Below are 27,097 nucleotides of genomic sequence, written 5' to 3'. Positions count from 1 at the left end.
TATTTGGCGACGTGAATTTGTCTACCGGTTACGTGTATGTATAATACATACTGTGTTGTTCTGTGCTAATGTGTACATAGTCCATCTGGTGTATCTGATGTGCTCTGCACTGCTGCGGTATGACGCTGTACTTCATTAACCTAGTACTAGCATAAAGTGTCATCATTGTTTGGGAAGCGCATTGCACCAGCATACTGTAAAATAACGGTACATAATTTATCTCGCAATATGAATGACTAAGAGTGGAACACTTTGGTGCTGGTGGTAATTTTAATGGAACTGACTTGTATGGACAGGTATTTCACCCTTATCGTCTTGCGTTAAGGGGTATATATTCTATTATATGCCGTTCGGTACTGCAGGTGCATGGTTCCCCAATATAGTTGGATGATTTTATACCTTCGCTGACAGCAGGTGGACAGCACCAACATGGAAGGCAACCGAGTCGTCGACAACGGCGACATACCCAAAGTGATGTTTGAGACAAGTTTCTCGCCGATGAAGAAAGGCGAATATAGAGGAATGTGCAGAGTGAACGACGCAAAGGAGAAGAGCGACGAAGGAGGTTGTGAGACGGGCTGGAAGAAGGCTTTGCATGAATTCACTCAAGACACGACACTACATGGTTTCCGATACATCTGGTTGACAGGAGCATTTCGTCTACGGAGGTAAGCAAAATAACGAGAATTCCACATTTGTTATTTGATCTTTTCCACACATTAGGTAACATCTAACTCAACAGGGGCCTGGAATGTTCTTCTGAAACTATACATAGCCATTAATCGTTCTTATATATGTGAATGCATGACGGGTTCTCAAATTATGGGAAATACGGGATGCACAAAGGCTTTCCACAGTTGGAATATGTGAAGAAGTTGGATAACTCGAAAATATGTGCACATATTGCACTCAAGGTTTGATGCAGACTGTGTGATTACCTGCAACATCCTTGCGTCTTATTGTTTTTACAGATGTATACACTTTGCTCTGGTTTTATTCATTTAAGAATGTTCTCTTACTGTGGTAAATTTTCATTTTTTTCGCCCGTAAATAAATTAAGTGTAAAGTTACAAATTCTCTGTTGTGGTCGAGTTTACCTTTTAAATGTATATAAAGAAAATTCCTAGGTCATTCAATCGTTACTATAAACAAAAGAATATAGGCTTGATTCATTGTGTACCAGTCGTAAAACCGGTGACACGTTTAATGCAATACAAAAACAAAACATCTGCATATGTCTAATAGTAATCAATGAAATGGCATGTGTCAACGGACCTTCATGTAAGGCTCACCGCAGCCTTTATATCCGGAATCTGGTGGAAACCCTACTCGGTCGCGTGATTTTCACAGGGTGCTGTCAAAGTATCTAAAACACACTACCGTTTACCGATTAACTCAGTAAAGAAGTCTATGAATAAATAAATACACAGACCTTTAGAATCCAGTCGCTGTTTACGCGATGCAAAGTCGTCAGGGTAATTTTGTTAACATCAGGCTATAACGTGATGTACACGACGCGAGAGAAACTAAACATTTAAGTCATTATCAAGGGACAGGCCACTGAAACCCTTTATCTGAAAATACTTTACATCCAGGTATTTACATTTTAGATACAATGAAGTATAGGCACCGATTCTGATGCGAGCAGAAGGAATGAAACTAAACGAACGCTTTCCACAGCAGCTGAGATAAAAAAAATAGTTAAAATTCGAAATCATATTAAAATGCTTCTTATGTACAATAACACGAATGATCCTGAATCACAGTTATCTTTCGATGATACCATCCTAAATCAGAGCAACCAGTGAACAAACGCTTTTCACATAAAGTAAAATATATCAAAGTTAAAATTCGCAAATCACATTGGAATACTTCTTATGTGTAATGACCTGAAAAACAGTTTTTATTCCAGCAATAATTTTAGAAACACAACGAATTCAATAATAGTGAAGTGTTATACTCGACACCGAGACTACAAGTATATTTTAAACAAGACGAACATATTCTCTTCACGGGTTCCTCATTTGAGAGCTCTAGGGTAGTCGATCCTATTCTTTCCACCCTGCGGAGGACCCACGGGGGAGCTGAATAAATTAAGGTTATTAATGGAATATATATGTTTAAATTGCAGCCGATGAAGATGTACGCCTTTTGGTTCCGTGTATGTTTTAGTTTACATTGAAAGTGGTCTTTATGACCAATATATAACGAATTGCAGTATAGATTAATAAAGTTTAGAAATACTTGGTGAACTGGTTAATAAAGTCTACAATAATTTTTTCGAATCATATATTTGATAAGAGAAATAATCTAAAATAACAAGTTAAATCTTTTAAAGGTATGCTTTTAGTTTCAGTTGATACATTGCCCGATGGGCCCTTGGCTAATAAGTTCACGAGCTCGAATCCAGCGCTCACCGGTTGCCTCAAGTATTAGCCTATTAAAGCTAGTGGGTTTCTTAGGAGCGTGGGGACAGGCAATGGTGTTCTGTGGGATCTATCAAGGTTTATCCACCCGACTGCCATCAAATGAAATAACCCTGAGTATAATAGGGTATTAATTAATTTATTTGATTGGTGTTTTACACGAATATTTCACTTATGTGGCGGCGGGGTATTTACAAATAACGAAATAGACAACTGGTATGCCCATTCTTCACTCATAAAAAATGGAATTTTGTGTCTCATGACCGTATCGTTATGTAAAGTCTAATAAACCTTATTTAAGATGGTGCAACTTTCAGACGTCTTTCATTTTGACTATCTATATAGGTAAATATCGCTTGGATTGTTTGTTGTATTATTTTTGAAAGTGTCAAATTTCTCCCACTTATCATCGTTTGTGTGTCTAGCTAAACATAAACAAATCCTTTTTTAAATGTTATAATACATGTACCTGATAGATAGTCAAGCATGTGTTAGGTTTGACCATACAGAGATCACCACACTGTCCGCTGGGCTTAAGATGGATACTCTTTTCCTTACGTTTCTTAAACCAATCCTTCCAGGCAGGAGGTTCTCGTCTGTTAAGCACAAAGTTGCCACGGATCATTGGCAAAGGAACAAAAGATTTCGCTAAACACACTTCTCTGTCAGGCACGACAATTTCTCATCAAACTAGAAATCCATAACCTAACGCAGGGAAACTATCAGAGCCATCTTCTGTTTAATGTTCCGTGATGTAAGTGAAGAATTAGTGAAGAGTATTCTGATTTCTGATGTACGAAGAGATGATATCGATTCACTAACCTTCACATCAGATAGAGAAGAAAAATAATACAGGAAACAATTTTGGGATTTTAGAACTAAACTCCATGGTGGGACAATCTTAGCCCACGAACGGTGGCACCTTTGATATCCCAAAGTCTGGTCATCAGTGGGCCAAAAGTTGGTCATCAGTAGGTCAAAGGATGGTTTCGAATCAATACATGACGGTTGTTGCATGCCACACCCATGCGGCGGAGCTAAATAATTTCATATTAACGGTGCAATATATGCGTCTCTCATAAATACATATATGCGCTTTCAAAATGTAAATATTTACGACGAATATGTATGCTTGGGGAAATATAGACGACGAACGGAATCTTCCATCAAGAACAATAGCACATCATAACCATGAGCAAGTGTATGTGTAAATATACTTGACGCAGTTAGGGAAGTTTGTCCGTGAAAGGTCTGACCCTCTGGTACCCCAAACCTGGGCACCAGTACATCATAAATAGTCTTGATGGACACCAAAAGAATCATTACTGAGACACATCTATGATTTCCTGCAATCCTTTGGATACATGGACACAAGCTGGATTGTACAAACATCATGTAGAATTGTTGAACAACTGACCCACATAATATGTTCTTCATTTTTAATTCGGAATGACTCGTTCGTCTTATGAACAGAGCAGCCTTCGTGGGGAGTACAGCTGGTGTATGTGGACAGCGCCATCAATCACATTCACAGCGTTCTGGTCAGTCAGGGCTGGGTTTAGCCAACCGTGACGTGACCAGTAACATGATATTGGCTGCTTCCTGTGTTTTATTTTCTCTTACGGGATTTACATCCTCATCATCTGATATCACTTTCTGGAGAATCTGAGCAATTATCTAGCCTGGGAGTCCGGCCTAGATATATACATGGTCTATCCAATACTTACCGGTATTATTGAGTCGCTGCTGTGCTATTTATTCCGTATTATAAATCTTCACAAATATTTTCAGAGCTTAATAAGTTTCAAAGCTTTAAAATTCATTTTCAAAGCTTTAGAAATGGCATCAATTTTCAAAACTTCAAAAATACGAAATATTTAGCCCAAGGGCATCCAATAGCCAACGACATTACATTTCTTAACATACGGTACATGTATTTTTCTACCAAGCCATTCCAGTGTTTCTCATAGATTTGTCTCGTCAAATCATTTCTCAGTATTTCATTAAAGAGGTTGTAAAGAGGATTGCCTTTATATCTGTTTTGTCTTATCGTCATGTATGCATTCTAGTTTAATAGAAGATAATCCCAACTACAACGTGCTGTCAATTTACATTTAAGTTTATTTCTTTATATTTCTTGATGCTGTGCTTTAAGTAATTTTAGTTCTTTTTTTTAGTAGTTTTTTTAGTTCAGTTTGTGTGACATTGGCTAAAGCGAAAATATTAAAATGAGATATAGAAATATAGATCATAAATATGATATTTCCGGTCTTTGCGGAGTCACTTCGGGTTAATTGAATAATGTTTTATGCACCGATTTATATCCAACTTAATTAGAAAGCGTTAATCTTCGTAGCAATTGCATGTGCGCTTTAGAGCATGTGGAAGTTTCAGTTTTGAAAAATGTAAAAACTGCGATTTTTTTACGTGTCCTACTGCCGGTTTGCTGACGTCATTTCCGGTAAGGTAAAATTTTCTCTTTTTCTTGGGATGATATTATGCCATAAAGTTGCATCTCTAGCTTCATTGGTTAAGGAGATTTGCCCACTTCCGGTTGTGAGGTCCCACTCGATTATATTTTTGATTTTATATAGTTACGACTATCATAGCGTTGTGATATTGTAAGATATGGCTGATTTTCGTAACTTATTTACTGGTGTATTTCACACGAACTCTCACAAAACTAGCGCCATAGTTTCATACTGGGAAGTTTTGTTGGTCTACATATGAAGGTCTGCATGTGGACTGATGCTGTGTTGAATACGTTGTCAGTGGTATAGGTTGATGTGCTTAATGGGAGCTGGAGACTACAGGTCCACAAAACGCAGTATAATGTCACATGCACTTAACTGCCATAATAATTCAATGACTGCAACAAAGGTTGTCATGGTGTATGCTGATACGTGAAGCGATTTGTTAAAAATATCATAATTTGATCAAAATAGCATTTGGCGATGTGTTTATCATCACATCCCTGGGGAACGGAGATCACAGCCCCTGAGCGTGTTTCACGCTGAACAAAGGACAATTATTTCAAATACGCTCATCAAAATCCTTATAAAACAGTTTCACGTGTGAAATTCCGCTCTCGCAATTATTTCATCAAATGAGAATTAGGCGCAATGTATTTACACTAGAATGAACTTTCTCACTGAGGTTACGTAATAAAATGCTGGCTGTTACGCCATTATACATAATTGATGGCTGGAAGGTCGGCGATGGAGTCTTTCATAACGTTTAAGTGAACATAAGCTTAATTAATCAATAAAGTGTTATTACAGAAATTTTCTAAAACTATTTAAAAATTCTACACCGCTTAGTAACAAATAAAGTGAGTGAGTGAGTGAGTGCTTGGGCTTTAACGTTGTACTTAACATCTTTTTAGTCATATGACGACGAAGGAGTCCTTAGAGTGCATGTAATGTGTCTCCTTGTTGCGGGACGGATTTCCACCGCTCTTTTATATAGTGCTGCTTCACAGAGACCCCTTACCAAAGGCAAGTAAGGCGCCCGCCCGAGCCATTATACTGATACGGGTCAAACAGTCGTTGCATGCTGAACGCCAAGCTAGGAAGTTACAACTTCCTCGCTTAAAGTCTTATGTTTGACTCAACCACTGATTGACCCTGGATCTACCGCTCCCGAAGCAGACGCTCTACCGATTGTACTATCGGGGCCGGTAACAAAATAACGAGCAAATAATCGTACCTATCCACTCATTTGGTGAGGCCATTTTGCCATGTTATAGCTATCTAGAGTGACGTCACAAAACCTAGCAGCTCTCCCGTACTATCGGTATTAAATTTATTTATTTGATCGGTGGTTTACGCCGTACTCAAGAATATCGGTATTAAACAATCCGACAATGAGAAAATACAAATAAAAACACCTGATACCCAACCGAAGAGTATCACCTATGTTCCGTGTTCAAAGGGCAGATGTTTGTTTTAGTGATGCTGTTCGTCCTCGTCCTTCATGGGCGTACACATTTGGCATAGCTGGTTGTACAGACTTCACGGACAGCCGCTCTCAGTTCCCTGCTCATACATGTGTGGTTCAAAAAGCTTCAGTTTATCCAATTTATTGCATCAATATCTGTCTATCCTCTACAAGAAACCACACTGACAATCGAGGTTTTTTGACGTGACAGCCAATTATCTCGTGCCGCTTTCAGGAGTGATATGGCTACACGGAGTGAATTGTCTGTCAGTGCCATATCACCAACACTAAATTTCATCTTCTCGGCTTTCAAAACTTTATAGAATTTTTTACATCATTTCCTGTGATAACTGTGTGATAACATTTTCTCTATGTATATATAATGACAGGCTTTATGTTCACTTTAATGTACAGTGTTTGCATGACTTAAAATGACAGGAACTATTGCTTGAACTACAACAAGAAACTGTATATTAAAAACTCTCTTTGAGAGTATAATATTATATGAACATAAAGTTTGTAAGGGTGTAAATACATGTGTGCAATAATGAGTTCATAGAAACTGTGTTTGTGCAAATGATCTGAGCAGAGAGATTTTAACATTCAATAAATAAATATGTGAAAGTAGTCCCTTTAAGACTAACTATTTCTTGTAGAACCTAAGCTTTTCAGTCATGTAACTGTATGTAATAGCCATCGTCAGATGTGATCTGACAAAGGCTGTTACATATATACAGCTGAAAGCTTATGTTCTAGAAAAAATAGTTACAACCTTTATATTGGATTGGGCGGATGTAATTGTTGAGTAGTGATGATATGTACGTGGATTGCATGGATGGTTGCATGAGATCAGTTATGGTGTTTGAGTGCATGGATTGGACGGTTAGATGAGATCAGTGTGGATGTGTTAGTACATGGATCGGACGGTTGGATTGGTTCAATGGGGATGTTTGAGTGCATGGATTGGACGATTGGATGGGTTCAGTGGGGATGTTTGAGTACATAAATTGGGCAGTTGGGTGAGTTCAGTGGGGCTGATTTAAATACATGGTTTTGACGGTTAGATGAGATCAGTGATGATATTTGAGTGCATGGAGTGGACGGTTGAATGGGTTCAGTGTGGATGTTTGAGTACGTGGATTGGACGGTTGGATGAGTTCAATGGGGATGTTTGAGTACATGGATTGGACGGTTGGATGGGTTCAATGGGGATGTTTGAGTGCATGGATTGGACGATTGGATGGGTTCAGTGGGGATGTTTGAGTAGATGGATTGGACGGTTGGATGGGTTCATTGGGGATGTATGAGTGCATGGATTGAACGGTAAGATGCGTTCAGTGGGGATGTTTGAGTAGATGGATTGGACGGTTGGATGGGGTCAGTGGGGATGCCGTGTGTGTAGCAGTCTAACTAGTTAATTAATCCTTGCTTCCTTTGAATAATTGTAGCGACACAATACAGTGTTAGTGTATTTATTCTGAAACTAAATTCATAACGAAATGTGTTCAATGCAGAGTACACACAACTTTGAGGGACATTAGTTAGCGGATATGTGTTTACAGTAACGAGAAAATTGAACTACCACATGTCTCTGTATATGTCTAGGAGTAATTGTAACATGTATCCCACGGGCCACTTGTCTGATAGGCTGTGAAACACATGATGAAAAAAACCCCTAAAGACCCAAAAATGAATTATTTCTCAGCCTACATGCCAAGTCTAGGAAACAAAATAATGTTTCACCACTATGTGGGTGACAAGCCTAATGAAGTATTGAAGTATCGGACAGTTACATCAGCTATATTATTTTCCAGTTTATTTCCCTGGTAACAGTGTTTAACCCAAGGCTTATGGTGACTTCAAGCAGTGCTAATAGTTGTTCGATTGAATAAGTTCTGTTTACCACCGAGAGCGTTAGTGTTGTTCTGTGAAACAGTACCTATATCAATATGTGTAAATATGGTTAGTGATATTAATGGATGTATTATGTATCCAATGTACATGTAGCCTTATAAAAATATAATAATGTACACATGTAAATTTACATTTATGGGTAATTCCAGCACAAATCATTTGCTTTTAATATAGTGCTGCTTTGCTTAAGTAAGGTGAAAACACCAGATGGATCATAGGAACATAGGAACATACGACGCTCATCTGAGGAGCCGTTCTGCATGTTATTGCATTTGACTCAAAACTTCATCCATTTCTGCATCCATTTAGCTGTGTTTATAAGATGCAGCAAAATTTGGCTCGAGATGAAACTTGAAATAATGTCGCAGTAAGGAGATGGAATATAATAATTTTACTTTCAACTCTGCACCAATAAATGTTTTTCAAAAATGAAGCTTGCAGAAGGGCGCGAAAGAAAATTATTGTCCGTTTAAAATGTCGAAATGACGAGATTTATTGCAGTTTTATGGATGTGGGAACCCCGTAGTACCACGTGTATTTATTTATTTGTTTATTTATTCATTTATTTATTTGAACTACTGTCCTCTGACAAACTATTGAACTTTGGAACCTCATTAACAGTTAAGAGCAAGACGATTAACAAATTTCGTGTCGAAGAACCCAAAGTTTATACCCCTGGTAAGTTACGTCCTTTCTGACCTTAGAGCGTCCGCTCCGAAGTCGGCAGACCCTGGATCAAACCCGGGTCGGATCATTCCATACTTTAAAAATGTTACTTTCTTGCTGCCTCGCTTGGCGCTCAGCACTGAGAGGTTAGAGCAAAGAAAAAGGGCTGGTTGGCCGGGTGTCAGTATTATGTGACTTGGGGGGGGGGGGGGGCATGTCTGGTGTCTTCGGCATGATACTTCAGTGGTATGGACGAGCCCTGCCACAAAAGACACAGTATATATACACACACCTAATGACTCCTTTTCATATGACTGAAGGTGCCTCCGTGGCTCAGTTGGTTGGCGCGGGGGTTTTCCCCGGGCTCTGCTCGGTTTCCTCCCACCATAATGGTGGCCGCCGTCGTATAAGTGAAATATTCTTGAGTACGGCGTAAAACACCAATCAGATAAATAAATTAAAAAAAAAAAAAAAAATAAATATGACTGAAACATGGCTAGGTACGACATTAAACCCGTAGCATTCATCCATTCATTCCTTTCTGACCTAAACCTGTGTCGCTATTTACATTGTGTTTCTTCTTGTAGATTGCTTTGGTTCGCATTGCTGTTATGCGGGACAGGAATCATGTGCTACCAGATCATTGATCGGATCATCTTCTATTACTCATGGCCAGTGAATGTTAATGTGGAGGTCAACTTTAACAGGAGTTTGAACTTCCCAGCTGTCACTGTTTGCAATCAGAACTCATTCAGGTTTGCTGTTTCACGTGGTGCTATTTGCTAACGATGCTTGTATCAATAACTCAGAAACTGGAAAAGAAACATAATACGTCATATATGGCATATCGGTAGCCTGTGTGCTTGACATACAGTTGAACCAACATTCATTTGATGAAAGGACTGACTCACATGTTTGGTAATGGTAAACAGTCGTTATGAGCAAAGAACAATAAACAAATCTACTGTCACCATGGTGTATAGGGTCTAATTCTCTTTGTCTAAAGAATTCGGCTCGTCTTACATCGTGTCATGTTTCACGCAATTTCAAATTTCACCGAATTCCATTGTCAGTATTAGCACGATTTGACACGCTGAATAACCTTCTTCGTGTTCGGTCTGGTAAATATTTAATCTCCTGCAGTATGTTCAAACGATACTGCTATATTAATCAGTACTTCTGTCAGTAAAGGCTTTGTGACAGACACCTTTGCGAGAAAGTATATTTTTTAAGTATTTAATTTGCAAGGCATTATTTAATCAGTGACCAACTTTTCGGTCGTATATAAACGTTAATCAACAGTGGGCAATGCAGCCTTTTGAGGTGCAATGATACGCATAAAAATCTCTTTGCAGCAAATATAAGTGGCAACATACTGTGCATTGAATACATTTCAAATGGCGATATCGTTATGTATACGTATTCGTTGGTGTGTATATAATATACATGACGTAAAGTTCTATCATTGTGTAAATAAATAATCTAAGTATTGAGTTAGACAAATATCCAAGCTGCTGCAAGTTTCACAAGTAACTGTTGTATAACAGGTCTTTATTCAACTCACTTAACCTGTTCAAATTTCCTTTTCAGAGCGACAGCCGCAGCAAGCGATGGACGGTATCGCCTCATCGAGAGTCTGTACACAGAGGACACGGCCTCCCTCAACTTGAGCCAGTACATGGCCGAGGATATCTCCCTCGGTGATCTGTTTGTAGGTGCAGCTCACAAGAAAGAAGATCTCATTGTCCAGTAAGTGATTCATCATAATGTCCAACTATTTTATTATTTATTATTTTATCGCCTTATTCATAATGACGTCACTTCCGAAACGCGCATACGATGTGGGATATTTACATGAGGAAAGGACCTCCATATTGATTTTCGTGCGAATTTTCAACCCAGCTGCGTTCGATAGTGATATTACCTCGCTTTTTAGTCAGAGACATGGTTACCTTTAGACCAGGACAAACAAAAGCGACAAAATAACTTTCTATGTCGCATAGGAAAACAGAAAATATCATAGGCTCTATCACCCGCGTGTCCATTATAGCGCAACAACAGAGCGACGATAAGTTAGTACACCTATACGACTCTGGTATGAGAAGGAGTCCCCGCTAGAGCTGAAAAAAGAAATCCACGACAGTTTCGAAGTTTATTTTATCGTTTTTGTGCCAACCTTTTTCACTCTCTCAATTTTACGAGTTGTTATTTTTTTCTGTTTACATTTTTAATAGCCATGTCACTTTCACGGCTCCGTACGAATTAGCCTCCTTTGAGCCTTCTTCATTATATATTATATGATCATGAAAACAACTCCTGTGTCAGAAGGAAGAGGTTATTAGGAAGTTGATCTATTCTGGATGTAGTGTCGTTTTATACAGGGGGTCCCAGAAGTCGCGCACCATACAGGTTGAGGCTGAATGCTTGAGCCACAGAGCGGTGTGTTGCCCCATCTCTTCCAAACATAAAAACCAACTCAACTCTTTCTTGTACTTTTAGTTTATAAGCCATAATTAACTCTGGAAGAGAGAAAAAACATTTAAAATCAGTATCAAATCTGAAACACAGAAGAAAAAAAATGAAAATCAGGATGGTGCACGACTTCTGGGACACCATGTACAATGCACAAGTTTGTGTTAACATTCACATTTAGGGTTACACATGCAGGACCTGCATGTACAAGGAGATTGCAGCTGCAAGCGATTGTAGACCCTACAGTTGACTGTAAAACTAATGTACGTCGCTTGCACAAAGGGATTGTAAGGCGATTGTAATTTTCGTAAGTTACAATCTCGATTACAGGCAACATTTTACTGGTACCTGTGTAAATGGACAATGTGTGCACACAATATATTTTCTTACCTTCATTTTCAAAAGAGTTCTTCATCATAGTGATTCAGCAGCTATCGACTACAACATGTGAAAAAATGTCTGCCTCTTGTTTTTTGACAATATCACTGCGCATCTTCGCAAACCGCGTTGAAAAGTACTAATCAACAGACTATTTGTTGCAAGTATTTGTATTTAACCTTAATTTTCGGACGACTGTAAACATTTACAAACAGGGTCAACCCGATTGTAAATTCTGATTGTAAGTTTCAACTGCCGTGGCTTACAATCCTTTCGTGCAAGAGGGTGTCGACTGTAAGCCATGGCTACGATGGAGATCTTAGTCATTTACAACCAACTTAGGCCTACGATCCCTCTGTGCAAGCAGCCCTGATTATTAATCAATGTCTCCACCCCATCTACCTGTATAATTAGGTGTATGTGGGACGGCACACCCTGTTCGGCTGCCAACTTCACGACGATCCTCACGGACCACGGAGTATGTTACACTCTGGAAGGGGACGGCTCTCTCAACGTTAACTCCGCGGGTAAGTTAACGAGCCTAAATAGACATGCTAACGAGTCTCTATAGATATGCCAAACAATCTCTGTAGACATGTCCGCTGGTATGGTAATGAGTTGGTCAAGCTTATCTCCGCATGTACGCTAGCCAGCAATATTAGGTATGCTAAATAGTCTCCTTATGTCAAATCCTCATGTATGCTAACCAGTTGTTCAATGTTTTCTCCGCTTGTATGCTAACCAGTTGCCCAAGGTTTTCTCCGCTTGTATGCTAACCAGTTGTTCAAGGTTTTCTCCACTTGTATGCTAACCAGTTGTTCAAGGTTTTCTCCGCTTGTATGCTAACCAGTGTTTCTAGGTATGCTAAATAGTCTCCCTATGTCAACTCCACATGTATGCCAACCAGTTGTTCAAGGTTATCTCCGTTTGTATGCTACCCAGTTGTTCAAGGTTTTCTCCGCTTGTATGCTAACCAGTTGTTCAAGGTTTTCTCCGCTTGTATGCTAACCAGTTGCCCAAGGTTTTCTCCGCTTGTATGCTAACCAGTTGTTCAAGATTTTCTCCGCTTGTATGCTAACCAGTTGTTCAAGGTTTTCTCCGCTTGTATGCTAACCAGTTGTTCAAGGTTTTCTCCGCTTGTATGCTAACCAGTTGTTCAAGGTTTTCTCCGCTTTTATGCTAACCAGTGTTTCTAGGTATGCTAAAAAGTCTCCCTATGTCAACTCCACATGTATGCTAACCAGTTGTTCAAGGTTATCTCCGTTTGTATGCTAACCAGTTGTTCAAGGTTTTCTCCGCTTGTATGCTTACCAGTTGTTCAAGGTTTTCTCCGCTTGTATGCTAACCAGTTGTTCAAGGTTTTCTCCGCTTGTATGCTAACCAGTTGTTCAAGGCTTTCTCCGCTTGTATGCTAACCAGTGTCTCTAGGTATGCTAAATAGTCTCCCTATGTCAACTCTACATGTATGCTAACCAGTTGTTCAAGGTTGTCTCCGTTTGTATGCTACCCAGTTGTTCAAGGTTTTCTCCGCTTGTATGCTAATCAGTGTTTCTAGGTATGCTAAATACTCTCCCAATGTCAACTTCGCACTTATGCTAACCAGCCTGTTAACGTCAACTTCAGAGGTATGCTAACCAGTCTGTTAACGTCAACTTCAGACGTATGTTAACAAACTGCTCTAGGTATGCTAGATAAGTGGTCACTTTAGGTCATTTTTGCTGGCATTCTAACCACATCTGTCTCTTTAAAATTAGTCAACACCAAAGGTTTGCTAACCTATCCATCTAGGTCAGATTTATACGTTTGTTGACGAGTCATCTGCACAACTTCGTAAGCATAAGCAATATATATATGAGCGTCATGTCCGACTTTCGTATACCATTCGTAGTCCGTAAAGGGCGTTCCAAGCCGATAATCGCAAGATCCATTTCCAAAACAACGTTTAACACTAGCTCCCAAAGACAAAGGTATGTAAGAAAATATACAAATAGGAAATAAAACCGGTAACACACAAGAGAGAAGCGGTCATCAGTTTTCAATGATGCCGGGCAGACAGTTGATATTCCAGGCATGAATTCCATATCAAAGTTCAAATTCGTAGTCCATGAATGAGTTCCAGGTCAAATTACATTAAACAAGGAATCTCAGTCGCGCTTTGATTGCAACTGTTCATAAAGGCATCATTCAGATGTAATTAGCATGGCTGTCTTTACGGCCCCTAGCCCCGGGTTAAGCGGTATTAGATACGGTTCGAAAATGACGAGCGTTACAGGCCTTAACCGAACATATTGTGATACCAACGTAACGGACGATTAGGTCTTTCCCGTTAATATGTAAGGATCTCATACTACATGAGGCGCCATCTGTGATGTTGCACATTACATGCTGGTCTGTATAAAAGCTGTCTACAAGATAGGCGGTTACACTCGGCAAGCAGTGCCATCTATGAAACTTAGAATGAAGTCGTTTGATGGAGTATCCTTGACAAACTAGTTTTTGAACTAACAACTTGTGACGCAGATTAAAGTCATCACAATTTACGCAAGATCTGATAAATGTTACAAGGTGAGATATGTATAAGCCATAAGCAGGACCCTTAGGTACATTGCTATCCAAATAAAGATAATTTACAATATCAAAATCGAAATTATCCCGTTTGTCGTAAAGGCGGCGTGAAAGGAGACCTTGTTCGTCTTTGTACAGATATATTCAAATAAGATGTACCATCAGGACTATGTGTTGTCTCCTTTAAATCCAATGAAGGCGGATTTCCTTCACCGCTTCAGCAATATGGGGGTTATTTAACGCAAGTAGATCATCAATATACCTCTTGTTAAATGAAAAGGATCGAAGGCTGTTAGATTCAACTCCACGGGTAGACTAATTAGTTTTTTTAGTTGATCATTGAACGCCCGCCAACAGAAAGTAACTGGCGAACTTTCCCTCGTGTTACACCAAGATTTTCACCCGTAGTGAGAGCTAGGTGTGTGTATAACATATTAACAGAAAGCAAAAGGTTTCCAGTGAACGTCAAACAAGGCTTTCTAAATTGCCCTGCGATCATTGCATGCCGACCGCTTATTGCCACCAGAGCCACTGGAATTAACACTAACGGAATGTCGACATTTCCGCAGCTGACATCCATGGCTAGAAGTAGCCACTTACGTATTCCTATGTGGACATATCCGTGTAGATTAATTCCACTGGTTCAGCTATCCTTAGCGAACAATCGAAAGGCACACCAGCTCAGGCCCTAGCTCTAGGATCGGTTGGCAATGTTCCCAGCTTAGATTTCATATGAATCGCTCTGAATCATTGCAGTCACAAACCTGGAAATGGTCTTGATGCCTGAGCTCTCCTCAAAGTGCCAAAGCTGTACTCGACGAAAACAGGTTTCACGTGGTCTTAAAGTAATTATGCATTATGCGGAAATAATACAGATCATTACGTCGTAATTAACACAAGAATAAGCGACGCAGCCATTAGAACTCATTTGTTCTGCATTTGTAAATCGCAATTTTTGAAACACGTGTCTCCGTTGCTGGGGTAGGCGCAGTTGCTCCTCCGAAAGTTAAGGTCATCCTTTTTGTTTTGAAATAATAATTGCTCATAATTCTTGATTATTATTAAAGTAAAACTTATTGTTAAGATTTCCATGTTGTCATTCGCTCTTTTAATGGTACATAATCTTCTAGGTTTCATTCCAAACATTCGTCGAGTTTATCTTTTCCCGTACAATGCCGAATGCGACCCACTCGCATCGAACATGGCGATATTATCATTCCTGAATAACTAGGTGACATGAAGTAGGACCAAAGAAAACATATTTTATGGCGTACAGCTGTGATATTTTGAGGACATTGTACTAAAAAAGTAATTCCGGGCTAGTGAATGGAAGAGTACAGATGTGCGTTTGTGAAAGCTAAGCTGGGAAGAATGAAAACAGATCTCAGATGTACCCAGGCCAATACATTGCACACTTGGATTGCACAGAAACTCCCGAAGCAAATGGTTAGCCTACAATACAGACGAGCTTCTGATGTCACGAAAACTTCAAACTAAATCGGTAATAATCCCTAAATGTCCCGAGATGTGTCAGCCTTGAAAGTTAACGGGTTAAGAGGAAATTTTCAAGGAAATCAAAAACTGAACTGAATATGGTGCTAGAAGGATCCATGAATTGAAACAGCGAGATGATGTATGGATTTTGACGAGCAAATCTGTATAGTGTTCAACATGCGTGACGACTTTATGACGTCTCTACCAACTGGACTACATTTACCTACACTTTGTCTGTTGACGTGATAATTACGCTTTTTAAACTTATCACAGTAAACAAACATTTTCCGCCCCAATGAAGGCGGCGTGTGCGCGTAATAATATTTATATTATTTATGCTATAACATTGAAGTGAAGAATTAAATTTTTATGACGATTGTGATGATAATGTGTGGAAGACTCGAGACACGAGGAACATGGCGAGCTTTCTGTTGTATAGCCGCAACCGAGTAAGCGAGAGCTGGATTTGAACACGAGACCTCACTGCATGATCAATGCTTGTTGGTCATCTCGAGAATCAGTTTTATTATTAAATATAAAATATCCCTCCAATATCTTACACTGACTTACACTGGCATGGTCATGGTAAATGGGCTTTGTTGGACGAAAACGATGTTTATAAAATACGAATAAAAATAAACCTAATGTTTTCATTGGGTGAGATATCCTGTGACGCCATTTTAAGAACAAAACTGTGATTGGTAGGTGCTGAGAACGGCTTACAATTGACGTTAAACATCGAACAGTACGAATACATGCCTGGTCCACACGGAGCTGCAGGGGTGAAGATCTTCATGCATGATAAGCAGGACACACCTCTGGTCGGAGAGCTCGGATTCGCCATACCATCAGGATCCCATTCGTTTGTGGGCAACAGTCTGCTTGTTGTAAGTATAGACGATGTCCCGATCACTGTCATAATTCTTGGATTGAACCCTTTTAGTGATTCGTTTCACTGGCTGGATATAGAGACAGCATTCTGCAACGTTCATAGATGTTTTGCGAATAATAATGGTTTCAACATCTCACTGCTAATTTTTATGGGCCTTGAGTGATTAACTGTGTAATGCTGCAAGAAGAATTACAATTTGAAAGAACAATCTGCTTTCCAGCTGGGCCGTTAAAAGGTAAGAGGTCATGAAAGCCCTGTAATTTGTACGGAAAGAAGGCATAACTCTCTCCAAATAAAGCACTGCAAAGCTGTAATCAGCTCATTCCAATTTACATCTCACGCCAAGACTTAGTTTCAAATCGAAATGTGTAGCAAATATTAAAAGAAAAGACAACGCCAGACCAAATGTGTATATGCATCTATAAAGTTTACAAGGCGTATATCTTTTTGTAATTTAGTATAACGGAGATATGGGAGCTCAAAGTGAGCTGAAACGTGCACATCGACAAAATCGAAAGGCCGCCATATTATCATTTTTAACCATTCAGGAATGAGTTATTTCAGAGCTTGTTTCCGCTGACGTCGCCGGAATCCTGTTTTGCTTGTAAACTATATGTGCTTGTGGTACGAGTGACGCCACAGTGTGTTTCCTGTATTTCCCTCTAACATGGCGCAACCCATTGCCTCCCACGAATTCATAATTAAAAGTTGCATAACCAAGAACGTCAGAAAAAATGGCTGTGATCACGTATGTATCTTTCCACTCCTCTTTGGAATTAACTAAGGTTATATTATTTGTTATCTTTTCTTTTTAAATAAGGTAGCTTACAGTTTTAGGTCAAATTTTGCGTGAGAAAACATTCCAAGCATAGACACATTCCGACCCTTGATAATCAGCGACTGCTTTTTAACCCCTTCCAATCAAGGTTCAGAATCTGGAGCCGCCGTATGGTGAATGTGGAGAAACGCCGTTACGATATTTTGATTTCTACTCGTCCGCGAACTGTAAGCTCGATTGTTTAACGAGGGACTTGGAAAAGCAGTGTGGATGTCGGGACATCTACATGCCTCAGATAAACGGTAAGTCCACCCTTTGGAGCAGGTAAAATTGGCCCTTGCATGCTTAATGAGTTGTCCGCCACACACACCTGATTTTATAATTTAATCCTCACATAGAGGGTATGGTGAATGTCACATTCACCCGACATCATATGTTGATCCTCACTTAGAGGGTGTGGTAAATGTCACATGCATTCAATGTCATGAGTTGATCCTCACTTAGAGGGTATGTTGAATGTCACATGCATCCGATATCATGAGTTGATCCTCACTTAGAGGTATGGTGAATGTCACATTCACCAAATATCGTGAGTTGATCCTCATTTGGAGGGTGTGTTGAATGTCACATGCACCCGATATCATGAGTTGATCCTCACTTGGAGGAAAGGTTGAATGTCACACGCATCCAATATCATGAGTTGATCCAACTTAGAGAAAAGGTTGAATGTTACATGCATCCGATATCATGGGTTGGTCCTGACTCAGAGGCTATGTTGAATTGATTTGATCCTCACTTGGGGGGTGTGTTGAATGTCATATACATTCAATATCATGAGTTGATCCTCAGTTAGAGGCTATGTTGATTGTCACATGCACCCGATATCATGAGTTGGTCCTCACTCAGAGGGTATGTTGAATGTCACATGCACCCGATATCATGAGTTGATTCTCACTTGGAGGGTGTGTTAAATGTCACATACACCCGATATCACGAGTTGGTTATCACTTAGAGGGCATGTTGAATGTCACATATACCTATATCGTGAGTTGATCCTCACGATATGTGTGTCACACAGGTCCGATATCACGAGTTGGTCGTCACTTAGAGGGCATGTTGAATGTCACATACACCCGATGTCATGAGTTGGTCGTCACTTAGAGGGCATGTTGAATGTCACATACACCCGATGTCATGAGTTGGTCGTCACTTAGAGGGCATGTTGAATGTCACATACACCCGATATCATGAGTTAGTTCTCACTTTGAGAGTATGTTGAATGTCACATTCACCCAATATCGTGAGTTGATCCTTACTTGGAGGGTGTGTTGAATGTCACATGCATCCGATATCATGAGTTGGCCCTCATTTAGAGAGTATGTTAAATGTCACACAGGCCCGATATCACGAGTTGGTCGTCACCTAGAAGGCATGTTGAATGTCACATCAAGTGAGACTTGAAACCCGAAGCATACATACATACAAACTATTAATGTTTTTTTCAACCGAGCATTAACCTATTTACATAATGTTTTTGTCCAGGTTATCCACCGGTGTGTACTTTACAGCAGAAATACGACTGCTTGTTACCAGCAGTGAGTAAGTATCATCCTGTCTATAAGCAGATTATTTCGTAGGGCGAATGTGTTAGCGTTACAAAAGTAATTCTTACAGATACATGTAGATATAACAGATAAAGATACACCTGGACTAGCTTCATGTAACTGTTATGTTCTTAGCGCATTTATTTATTTATTCATGGGAAGGTCTGTCAGCAAACCTTCTGATTGTTGTGGATTTTCCCAGGCCTTTGTCCGGGTCCTTTCACCATAATGCTGGCCACCTTCGTTTGAGAGAAATATTCTTGAGTACGACGTAAAACACGAATCAAATAAATACATCAATTTGACTTCAACGCGTTACTTAACAAATGTTACGTTCTGAAAAGTTCTTGAGCGCGCAGTTATGCACCAGTCAATTAAATATATATATATAACAAATGTAACTTTCAGCCTTATACTTCCGCTACGCATAACATGTTAATGTTAATGATAGCTAGAGGACCACGTGTGCTCTCAACCATGATTCACTTATGATGTCGCTGTAGTTGCCAAATGCTACGTAATACCATAGCTTATCCGTTCAAGTTCATGATAACATTTATTTAATGCAAGAAGGCTTCCAAAGAAAAAAAGCAGAGAGCCGCAACGATTCGAACTCTCTCCCGATATACAACCTGTTTTCCGCAGCGACCAGACCAGGGCAGAGTTACAGATTTTAAACTTGCTAACATTTGACAAAACTGATCACATGATGAAGTTTATGGTTTACATATGAAGACAAACGTTAACCAAAGCGAAACTTTGACAGGGCGTAGAAACACACACAAGAAGGTGTCAGTATAGATATTTTTTCTCGTTTACGCTGATCATCATACTGATGAACTGAAAGAAAAATTGGTGTTTTTGATCGATAGAGCATTTTTGGTTATTACCAGGCAACCATCTCTTTTATGGCACTATAGCTTTCATGAGTGCTTCGATCAAGTTTTATACTTCTGATTCCGAAATTTACAGAATTGTGCTGGGATTTTGAAATTTGTACTTCCTTACCTCTCTGGGGCCGATTCTCCGCCTTACCCTACCAGTCCTTTTCCACCTTATCTCCTTGTTTCACCTACATGAAAGTACTTATAGTCAGTCTCTCCACGTTCACAGTTAGTTTTTTGCCTGATAAGTTCATTTTGAACAGGTGCACTGTCGTGTGAGTGAAACATTCTTGAGTACGGCGTAAAACACAAATCAAATAAACAAACAATCATTTTGAACAATATTTGACCAACGAAGACTTCGACACCTCTTCTCCGTTCACGCTTTGATTTGAACCTGCCATTATGTGCCGATGGGCTGCTTACTTCAAACGGGTCATACACACCGAAATTCTTAATAATTTCAAGTGTAGCGACTTGTCAGATTTATCATAAGGGATGGTTGTTCCAGATGTGTAAATGAGTGTATATTTCCAAAACAAGGCTCGGTCAGTTATTTCCTATTGCTTTATTAGTTTATTTTTTTTAAAATATTTTTCCCAGGGAAATTTCGCTCTGAAGAGAGTCGTCAATGTGAATGTCCCGTAGCGTGCGACTATATGGTGTACCAGCCAACACTATCCTATGCTACAATTTCCAACTTCGTCATCGATAAGCTACTTGTCAAAATCAACTCAGAGAGCCTGGGAGAAAAATTTATGGCTGCCAAAGAGATCACGCACAGATATGAAGAAAGCAAATTCAGAAACTTCAAACGCCTTGTAGACAACGTATTGGGAAAATTCCAAAGGGTACAGGACTTGTTGATGACTGACATTCCCGAAAAGTTGAAATACCTGTCCGAAAAAATATCCAGTGAAAAACAAAAGATAAATGACATCTGGGGAAAAAAGTTCTATATTTACAAGTATCAAAATTTTATGCTCCAGAAGAATTTCCTTCGCGGCCGTGATGCCATGGAGGAACGGACTTTGGGGTATGTAGCGGACGGATTTCAGGCCACTGCACTCATCATAGAGATGAACCTCCGCACTCTGGCAAACAGTTCGCTTGAGAATACGGACTTCAGAAAGGCGATACACCTGCAGCTGAGAGACAAATTAGAGGTACAAGCAGAACTGGCACGACGCGGTATTGAAAACCTAACCACGCTCATCGACTCCTTTCAGAACGGCACACCAATTTTCAGATATAAGTTTAGTCAACCGCGTGTCACGAATAATTACGTCGTCCCAAAAGCACTCCTCAACTTTGCCCTCAGACGTAACTGGAACGCTCGGAACTATGGGATGCGTATAATCAGAGATTTAGAAACCCTTGTGGGCGTCATCCTGTCTTACAAAGACCTAGCTGATGAGACTTACCATACAGGCCAGTTAAATGACACTGTAGTGAGAAATCTGACTCAGTATTACCATAAATGGTCTAAAACGTATTATCACAACAAGGCCAATTTATATTTTGAATCCATCGACTGGGCTGCAGAAGAGATGCAAAAACGCCAAGAAAGATTTGTGGAAATCAAATCCAGGATCGATAAAGTTTTCAGTGATATGGAAAGCAGTGTGGAGAGTTTGAACGAATCTCTAGCTGACGTCCAGGGTACGATTCTTCAGAATTTGTCGTATGGTTGTGACAAAGCTCAACATTATTTGTCAAACAAGACAATCTCCAAACTGGAGGTGAGTATGGCTTTGACCTCATCAGGCATCCACTCAGGCATCAACACTATGAAAGTCTTCCTGCAGGAGGTCCGGTCACGTGGCCAGAACATATTCGACGATTGGCTAGAACTCTCCGACGGATTTCGACTTATTTGGACAAACATTTTGGATGACGAGGATTCTATTCCGTACTATGAATACAAAAACATGACTGAGTTTTTACAGGACAAAAACAGGCTGCTTTTCCTACAAGAACTTCGACTCAAGAGTGAGCAGAACTTTGGCGACCTTCGTGACATCATACAAAATCGGGGTCGGATTTTCTTAAAAGCCCTGTATGATATAATGGACGAGGCAGAGGACTTCAAGAAAACAACAACTCTGGATGCCAATTTCTTGAGGTACGAATATATAACAAAACATAATATTTATTTTATTTATTTGATTTGTGTTTTACGCCGTAGTCAAGAATATTTCACTTATACCACGGCGGCCAGCATTATGGTGGGGCACAGCCCGGGGGAAACCCACGACCATCCGCAGATAGCTGGAAGACCTTCCCCACGTACTGCCGGAGAGGAAGCCAGCATGGGCTGGACTTGAACTCACAGGGACCGCTTTGGTGAGAGACTCGTGGGTCATTACGCTGCGCTAGCGCGCTAACCAACCGAGCCACGGAGGCCCCTTGACATAATAGCAATGTCTTTAACCTAGTCTTCTTTGAACAGATTTTTTTATCTTTACAATCCACGACTGCATTGTTTCATTTTCTTTCATTTTCCCCGTCCTGTGGAGTGTTGTGGAAATCTATGGTTACAATGATCTGACTGCTTCGTTGTGTGTTTTTTGTCTTCTGCTTTGGACATAGTCTTGGTAATGTCACTGAATTAGATGCGGGATATACACCACTGCTAAAGGCCCACTTTTACAAATCTTCGTTATCCAATTTTCCTCTCAGTAAATTTTGTTATGTCAAAGAAAAACGTATGTACACAGTATGGTAAGGCGGGTAATCGGCCCCAGTGCAAGATACTGTGGACCTGTAGTAGCGAAACTGAGTGTAGCTGTGAGCTGCTGACATACTCGTGGAGGATGCCTGATGGACCATGGCAGAAATGCAAAGTTTAAACTTGTTAAAATATGACAAAACTCATCACGATATGTATGTTTCACATATGACGACAAACGTTAACCATAACGAAACCTTGGCAGCACGTAGAAATACACACATGAAGGTTTCAGTAAAGATAATTTTCTGGTTAACGTTGATCTTCATACTGTAAATTAAAAACACACTGCCTCGTTTGAACGGAAAATTGGTGTTGATCGAGAGTGCATTTTTTGAGGGTTATTACTAAGCAACCGTCTCGTTTATGGCATTACGACTTTTGTGAGTACTTCGACCAAGTTTTATACTTCTGATTCCGAAATTTACAAAACTGTGCTGTGATTTTGAAATTTGCACTTTCTTATCGTACCTCCCGGGGGCCGATTTTCCGCCTTACCGTTTCAGGTCCTTTGTCAATAAGCTCATTTTATCTCTCTGCAATCTTCCACAGAAAGATCACTCGTCCGGTCAATTCCATTGTCATATTTGTTGATTCTTTTGCTCTTTATTCCACATTGGCCTATACTATATCCGAGGCTTATATTTAGAGAATCCTTGCTTTTAATGACGCTGTTTTTATTTTTATCTTTCAGGGACAATTTTGTTTTCTTGAACATGTATTACAGTGAGCTCAGCTACGAACAAATTACTCAGCAAGAAGGTTATGGATTATTCCCACTGCTATGTAAGTATTGAGCACTTTGACGACTTAAATAGGAATTATATACACACTTTTTGCCGCATCGAACAGAATGTAATAATATACAATATGACTTACAACGACAGTGTGACTCTCGATACAGTGCTGCTCTTCACCGACAGTGTGACAGCCATACTCGATGCAGTGACGCTCTCCACTTACAGTCTGACAGTCATACTCGATACAGTGCCATTCTCCACCGACAGTGTGACAGTTATACACGATACAGTGTCGCTCTCCACCGACAGTGTGACAGTCATACTCGATACAATGTCGGGCTCCACCGACAGTGTGACAGTCATACTCCATACAGTGTCGCTCTCCACCGACATTGTGACAGTCATACTCGATAAAGTATCGCTCTCTACTAAAATTGCAGTAAAACGGTACCGTGTGACTCCTACTTAGTTCTGTGCGGTTCTGAGCCACACAGAACGGTGTAGCATCCACACAACACCGTTCTGCTGCTGCGTAGTGCCGTGCAGCTGCTGTGAAGTGCCTCCAGTTTTCTTGTCATGCCGTGCGGAGATTATTCCGTTTAGAACCGTGTGATAATCACACCGTGCTGTGTGGTGATTTTTTTTTTATGTGTAGCATGTTGGTTACGACATTTGGGATTCCTTTACGTCCCCAAATGTGTGTAGTCACTTTTATTAGTTCGTCTGTTCATTGCACAGGATTAATTTATGTCATACCCCGAGCATCGGTGTCCCATAAAAAAGAATAATGTTGTTGTAAAAAAGAACAATGTTAAGAGTGGTATCTTAAAAAGTACTGCATTTACTGAGCTCAAGTTCTGGATACATGTAAATCGTACTTACAAGAGGGGGTGTTCCATCGTTGATGTCTTGCATGTGTGTTAATTACTGTAAATTACAAAATTCCTGATTTCCTGTTCCTCTCGTGTTAAACTTACCTTTATGATATCTTCTAACTATCACGTTACACATGTTTATGACAGAGTTATGAAGCACACGAGAAGCCCGAGAAACGCAAAGGTGTCTTACTGTTAAGTCAGACTTGGTCTGAACTTTGCGGCAAGTGGCATTGTGTGCTGACGAACTCATGTCTATATCAATTTGTGACAATTCTATCATTTATGATCGAGTGGAAATATCACCCATGGTGTCAGCATGCATTAATGGATAAACCCAATCGACTTCTTCCTATTTCAGGTGATATAGGAGGTTCTATGGGGCTTTTCATTGGCGCTAGTGCTCTAACCATTTTCGAGATAATCGACCTATTCGTGAACCAGTCAGTGTTGACTTGTTTAAACTCTCGGAAAAAGACACACAGTCAGAAACCGGACAAAGTTTGATTCGATTCCTCACGATGAAAACCCTCCTAACGGAAGAGATGGCTATCCATGCACCAGACACTGATCCCAACTCTATATTTACATTCCAGTGGCAAATATACCTTCCTGTCATTATCACATCATTTTCACTACATTGTTCCCCGAAGTCGCCTGGCGGGATTTTACCAGATCTGCAGCTCTCGATGATACTTACTGTCACGCGAGTTAAGTTCCTCCGAGGTAAATTCAAGTCGTGATGGTTGAATTTAGGAATCGGTCTCTCACTTGGAGCTGGGTTATCCTGATAGTGAGTGGAGTGCAGCAGGAACTGGTGTCATATTTTTTGTCGGACGTCCACCACATTTTGATAATGTATGAATGAATGAACGAATGAATGCTTGCCTTGATAACGAAAGGACTCTTTCGAGTAAGTTACATTCATCGATATGACCGCAACTAGTGTCAGATTTAGTGGCCACCTGGGGACCTTGAGATACATATACCTGCTTCAGTGCTCACAGGGAGAAAAAATGGAACGTTACGTCATTGGTGACTACTATTTTCAGTGGCCAAGAGGAGAAAAAATGGAACGATACGTCACTGGTGACTACTTTCACTTGCCACCAGGGGAAGAATGGACGGGTACGTCACCACTGACTACCTTCTTCAGTGGCCGCAAGGAGAAAAATGGAACGATACGTCGCTGATCACTATCTTCTTCATGGGACAAGAGGACAAAATGTAACGATACGCCACTGGTGATTAGCTTCTTCAGTGGCCAAGAGGAGAAAATTAGAACGATACGTCACTGGTGACTACCTTCTTCAGATTACCTACTTCAGTGGTTACCAGAAGACGAGCAATACGTCAATGCAGTAATCTGGGGATGAAATGCAACTATACGTCAGTAGCCATCAACCATTACATCACAGAGAATAAATAACTATGTGGTTTGCGCCTGTTTGGGTAAAGTACGTGTTTGGTGGAAACTGGGCTTAAAGGAAATACCGCTCAAAATGGAAGTGTCGATCACAAGGACGTCCAGGAAACATATAGCTGAAGACACCTTATGTAATTCGTTTTACAGATACCAAAGTCAAAATGTTTTAATCCTGTGCTGGGTTTAGTATGACATAACAACAGAAACAGTATCACCCAGCCACCTTGAATGGCGATGAATTAGCCAAAGTGAATAATCAGTAGTACGCCCATGTGAGCCGGGATATATCGTTGTGTTATAGGCACATTGTATCATACAGCATGGGATTGTCTATTTATTCCACTAAAGTTTTATGCCATATTCAAAATTGTCTAATTAGCATTCAAGTTGGTGTTATGATCAGATCGGAGAAGGAAACCTCCTAACTTCACTGTGTCTCTGAGAAACCTCCTGGTTTAGGCAAATAGCTAAGTTGAATATTCAACTACTAAAATGGAAAGCAATGCCGCTTATGTTACGTACCTAAAATCGTTAGCTGTGATGATTTTGATATTTGGACACAGCCAAGAACGCTTCCATATTTAAATAACTAACATAAGCTTGGCGGCGTATATTTAAAGTGGAAAGCTGCCCCACTTATTTTACCTTACACATAGATTACATAAACATGTGGAACGCTTTGGCCCCGGTTAGTGTTATATTTATATCGGTTTGCTGGTAGTGCAAAACCTAACTTTATAGCTCCGTCACAGGCCGCCGCTTTCTTTAAGCACGTGCTCTCTATTGCTTGTACACTGGTGCGGGAGGGAGAGCGCTCGTTGTACGCTTGGTAGTTAGGTGATTTGAACTTCTCCAGTTTCTTATACGCAAATAAGGTCACAAAAATCAAATCTGTTAGCAAGGAATCTGGGACCCGTTCTACAAAGCAGTCGCAAACTGCAACTGGCGCAATTTCCATGACAACATACAGTGAAGAGATACACGTAACCATGGTAAATGCGCTTGAGATGGCGTTGTGACAGCTTTGTAGAACGGCCCACAGACATATATCTCAGTTTATGTTTCGAAAAACTCCACTCTGAGAAGCAACATCCCTTCAAATAACTAAAGAATGCATATAAATTTGTGCGTTTAAGTCTTTTCTGCCAGTCGAGCAACCGATAACTGTATCATGAAATATTCAACCGTGTGCAGACGATCGAGCATTTTCACTCAACAAACAGAAATCTGTACAAACTTGTTGTTCGGGCTAGGATATAGTTTTGCAAAATTCTATATATTACCCTTGTTTAAGATCTTCTACTTTAGGACAT

The 27,097-nt window shown here is 40.1% G+C and overlaps 1 protein-coding gene across 1 annotated transcript; it reads left to right on the top strand.

The window, feature by feature from the left end:
* Positions 1–255: 255 nt before the first annotated feature.
* On the top strand, positions 256–27,097 carry LOC135475148 (acid-sensing ion channel 4-B-like). Its single transcript, XM_064754914.1, has 10 exons — positions 256–668; positions 9,533–9,700; positions 10,536–10,694; positions 12,210–12,322; positions 16,560–16,741; positions 17,673–17,826; positions 19,067–19,123; positions 20,616–22,137; positions 23,438–23,529; positions 24,720–27,097. The coding sequence occupies exons 1-10, from the start codon at positions 430–432 to the stop codon at positions 24,863–24,865; spliced, it is 2,832 nt and encodes a 943-aa protein (XP_064610984.1). The 5' UTR covers positions 256–429; the 3' UTR covers positions 24,866–27,097.

This window comes from Liolophura sinensis, chromosome 9 (genome assembly GCF_032854445.1).
Source record: "Liolophura sinensis isolate JHLJ2023 chromosome 9, CUHK_Ljap_v2, whole genome shotgun sequence".
Taxonomy (NCBI): Eukaryota; Metazoa; Mollusca; class Polyplacophora; order Chitonida; family Chitonidae; genus Liolophura; species Liolophura sinensis.
This window is presented reverse-complemented; position numbering and strand designations above follow the sequence as displayed.

Bases quoted from the DNA above. Each gene is read 5' to 3' on its own strand.
- LOC135475148 (XM_064754914.1), top strand. From the start codon at position 430: ATGGAAGGCAACCGAGTCGTCGACAACGGCGACATACCCAAAGTGATG. The intron at 669-9,532 runs GTAAGCAAAATA...TTCTTCTTGTAG, and splicing joins GGAGCATTTCGTCTACGGAG to ATTGCTTTGGTTCGCATTGC. The intron at 17,827-19,066 runs GTAAGTCCACCC...GTTTTTGTCCAG, and splicing joins CTACATGCCTCAGATAAACG to GTTATCCACCGGTGTGTACT.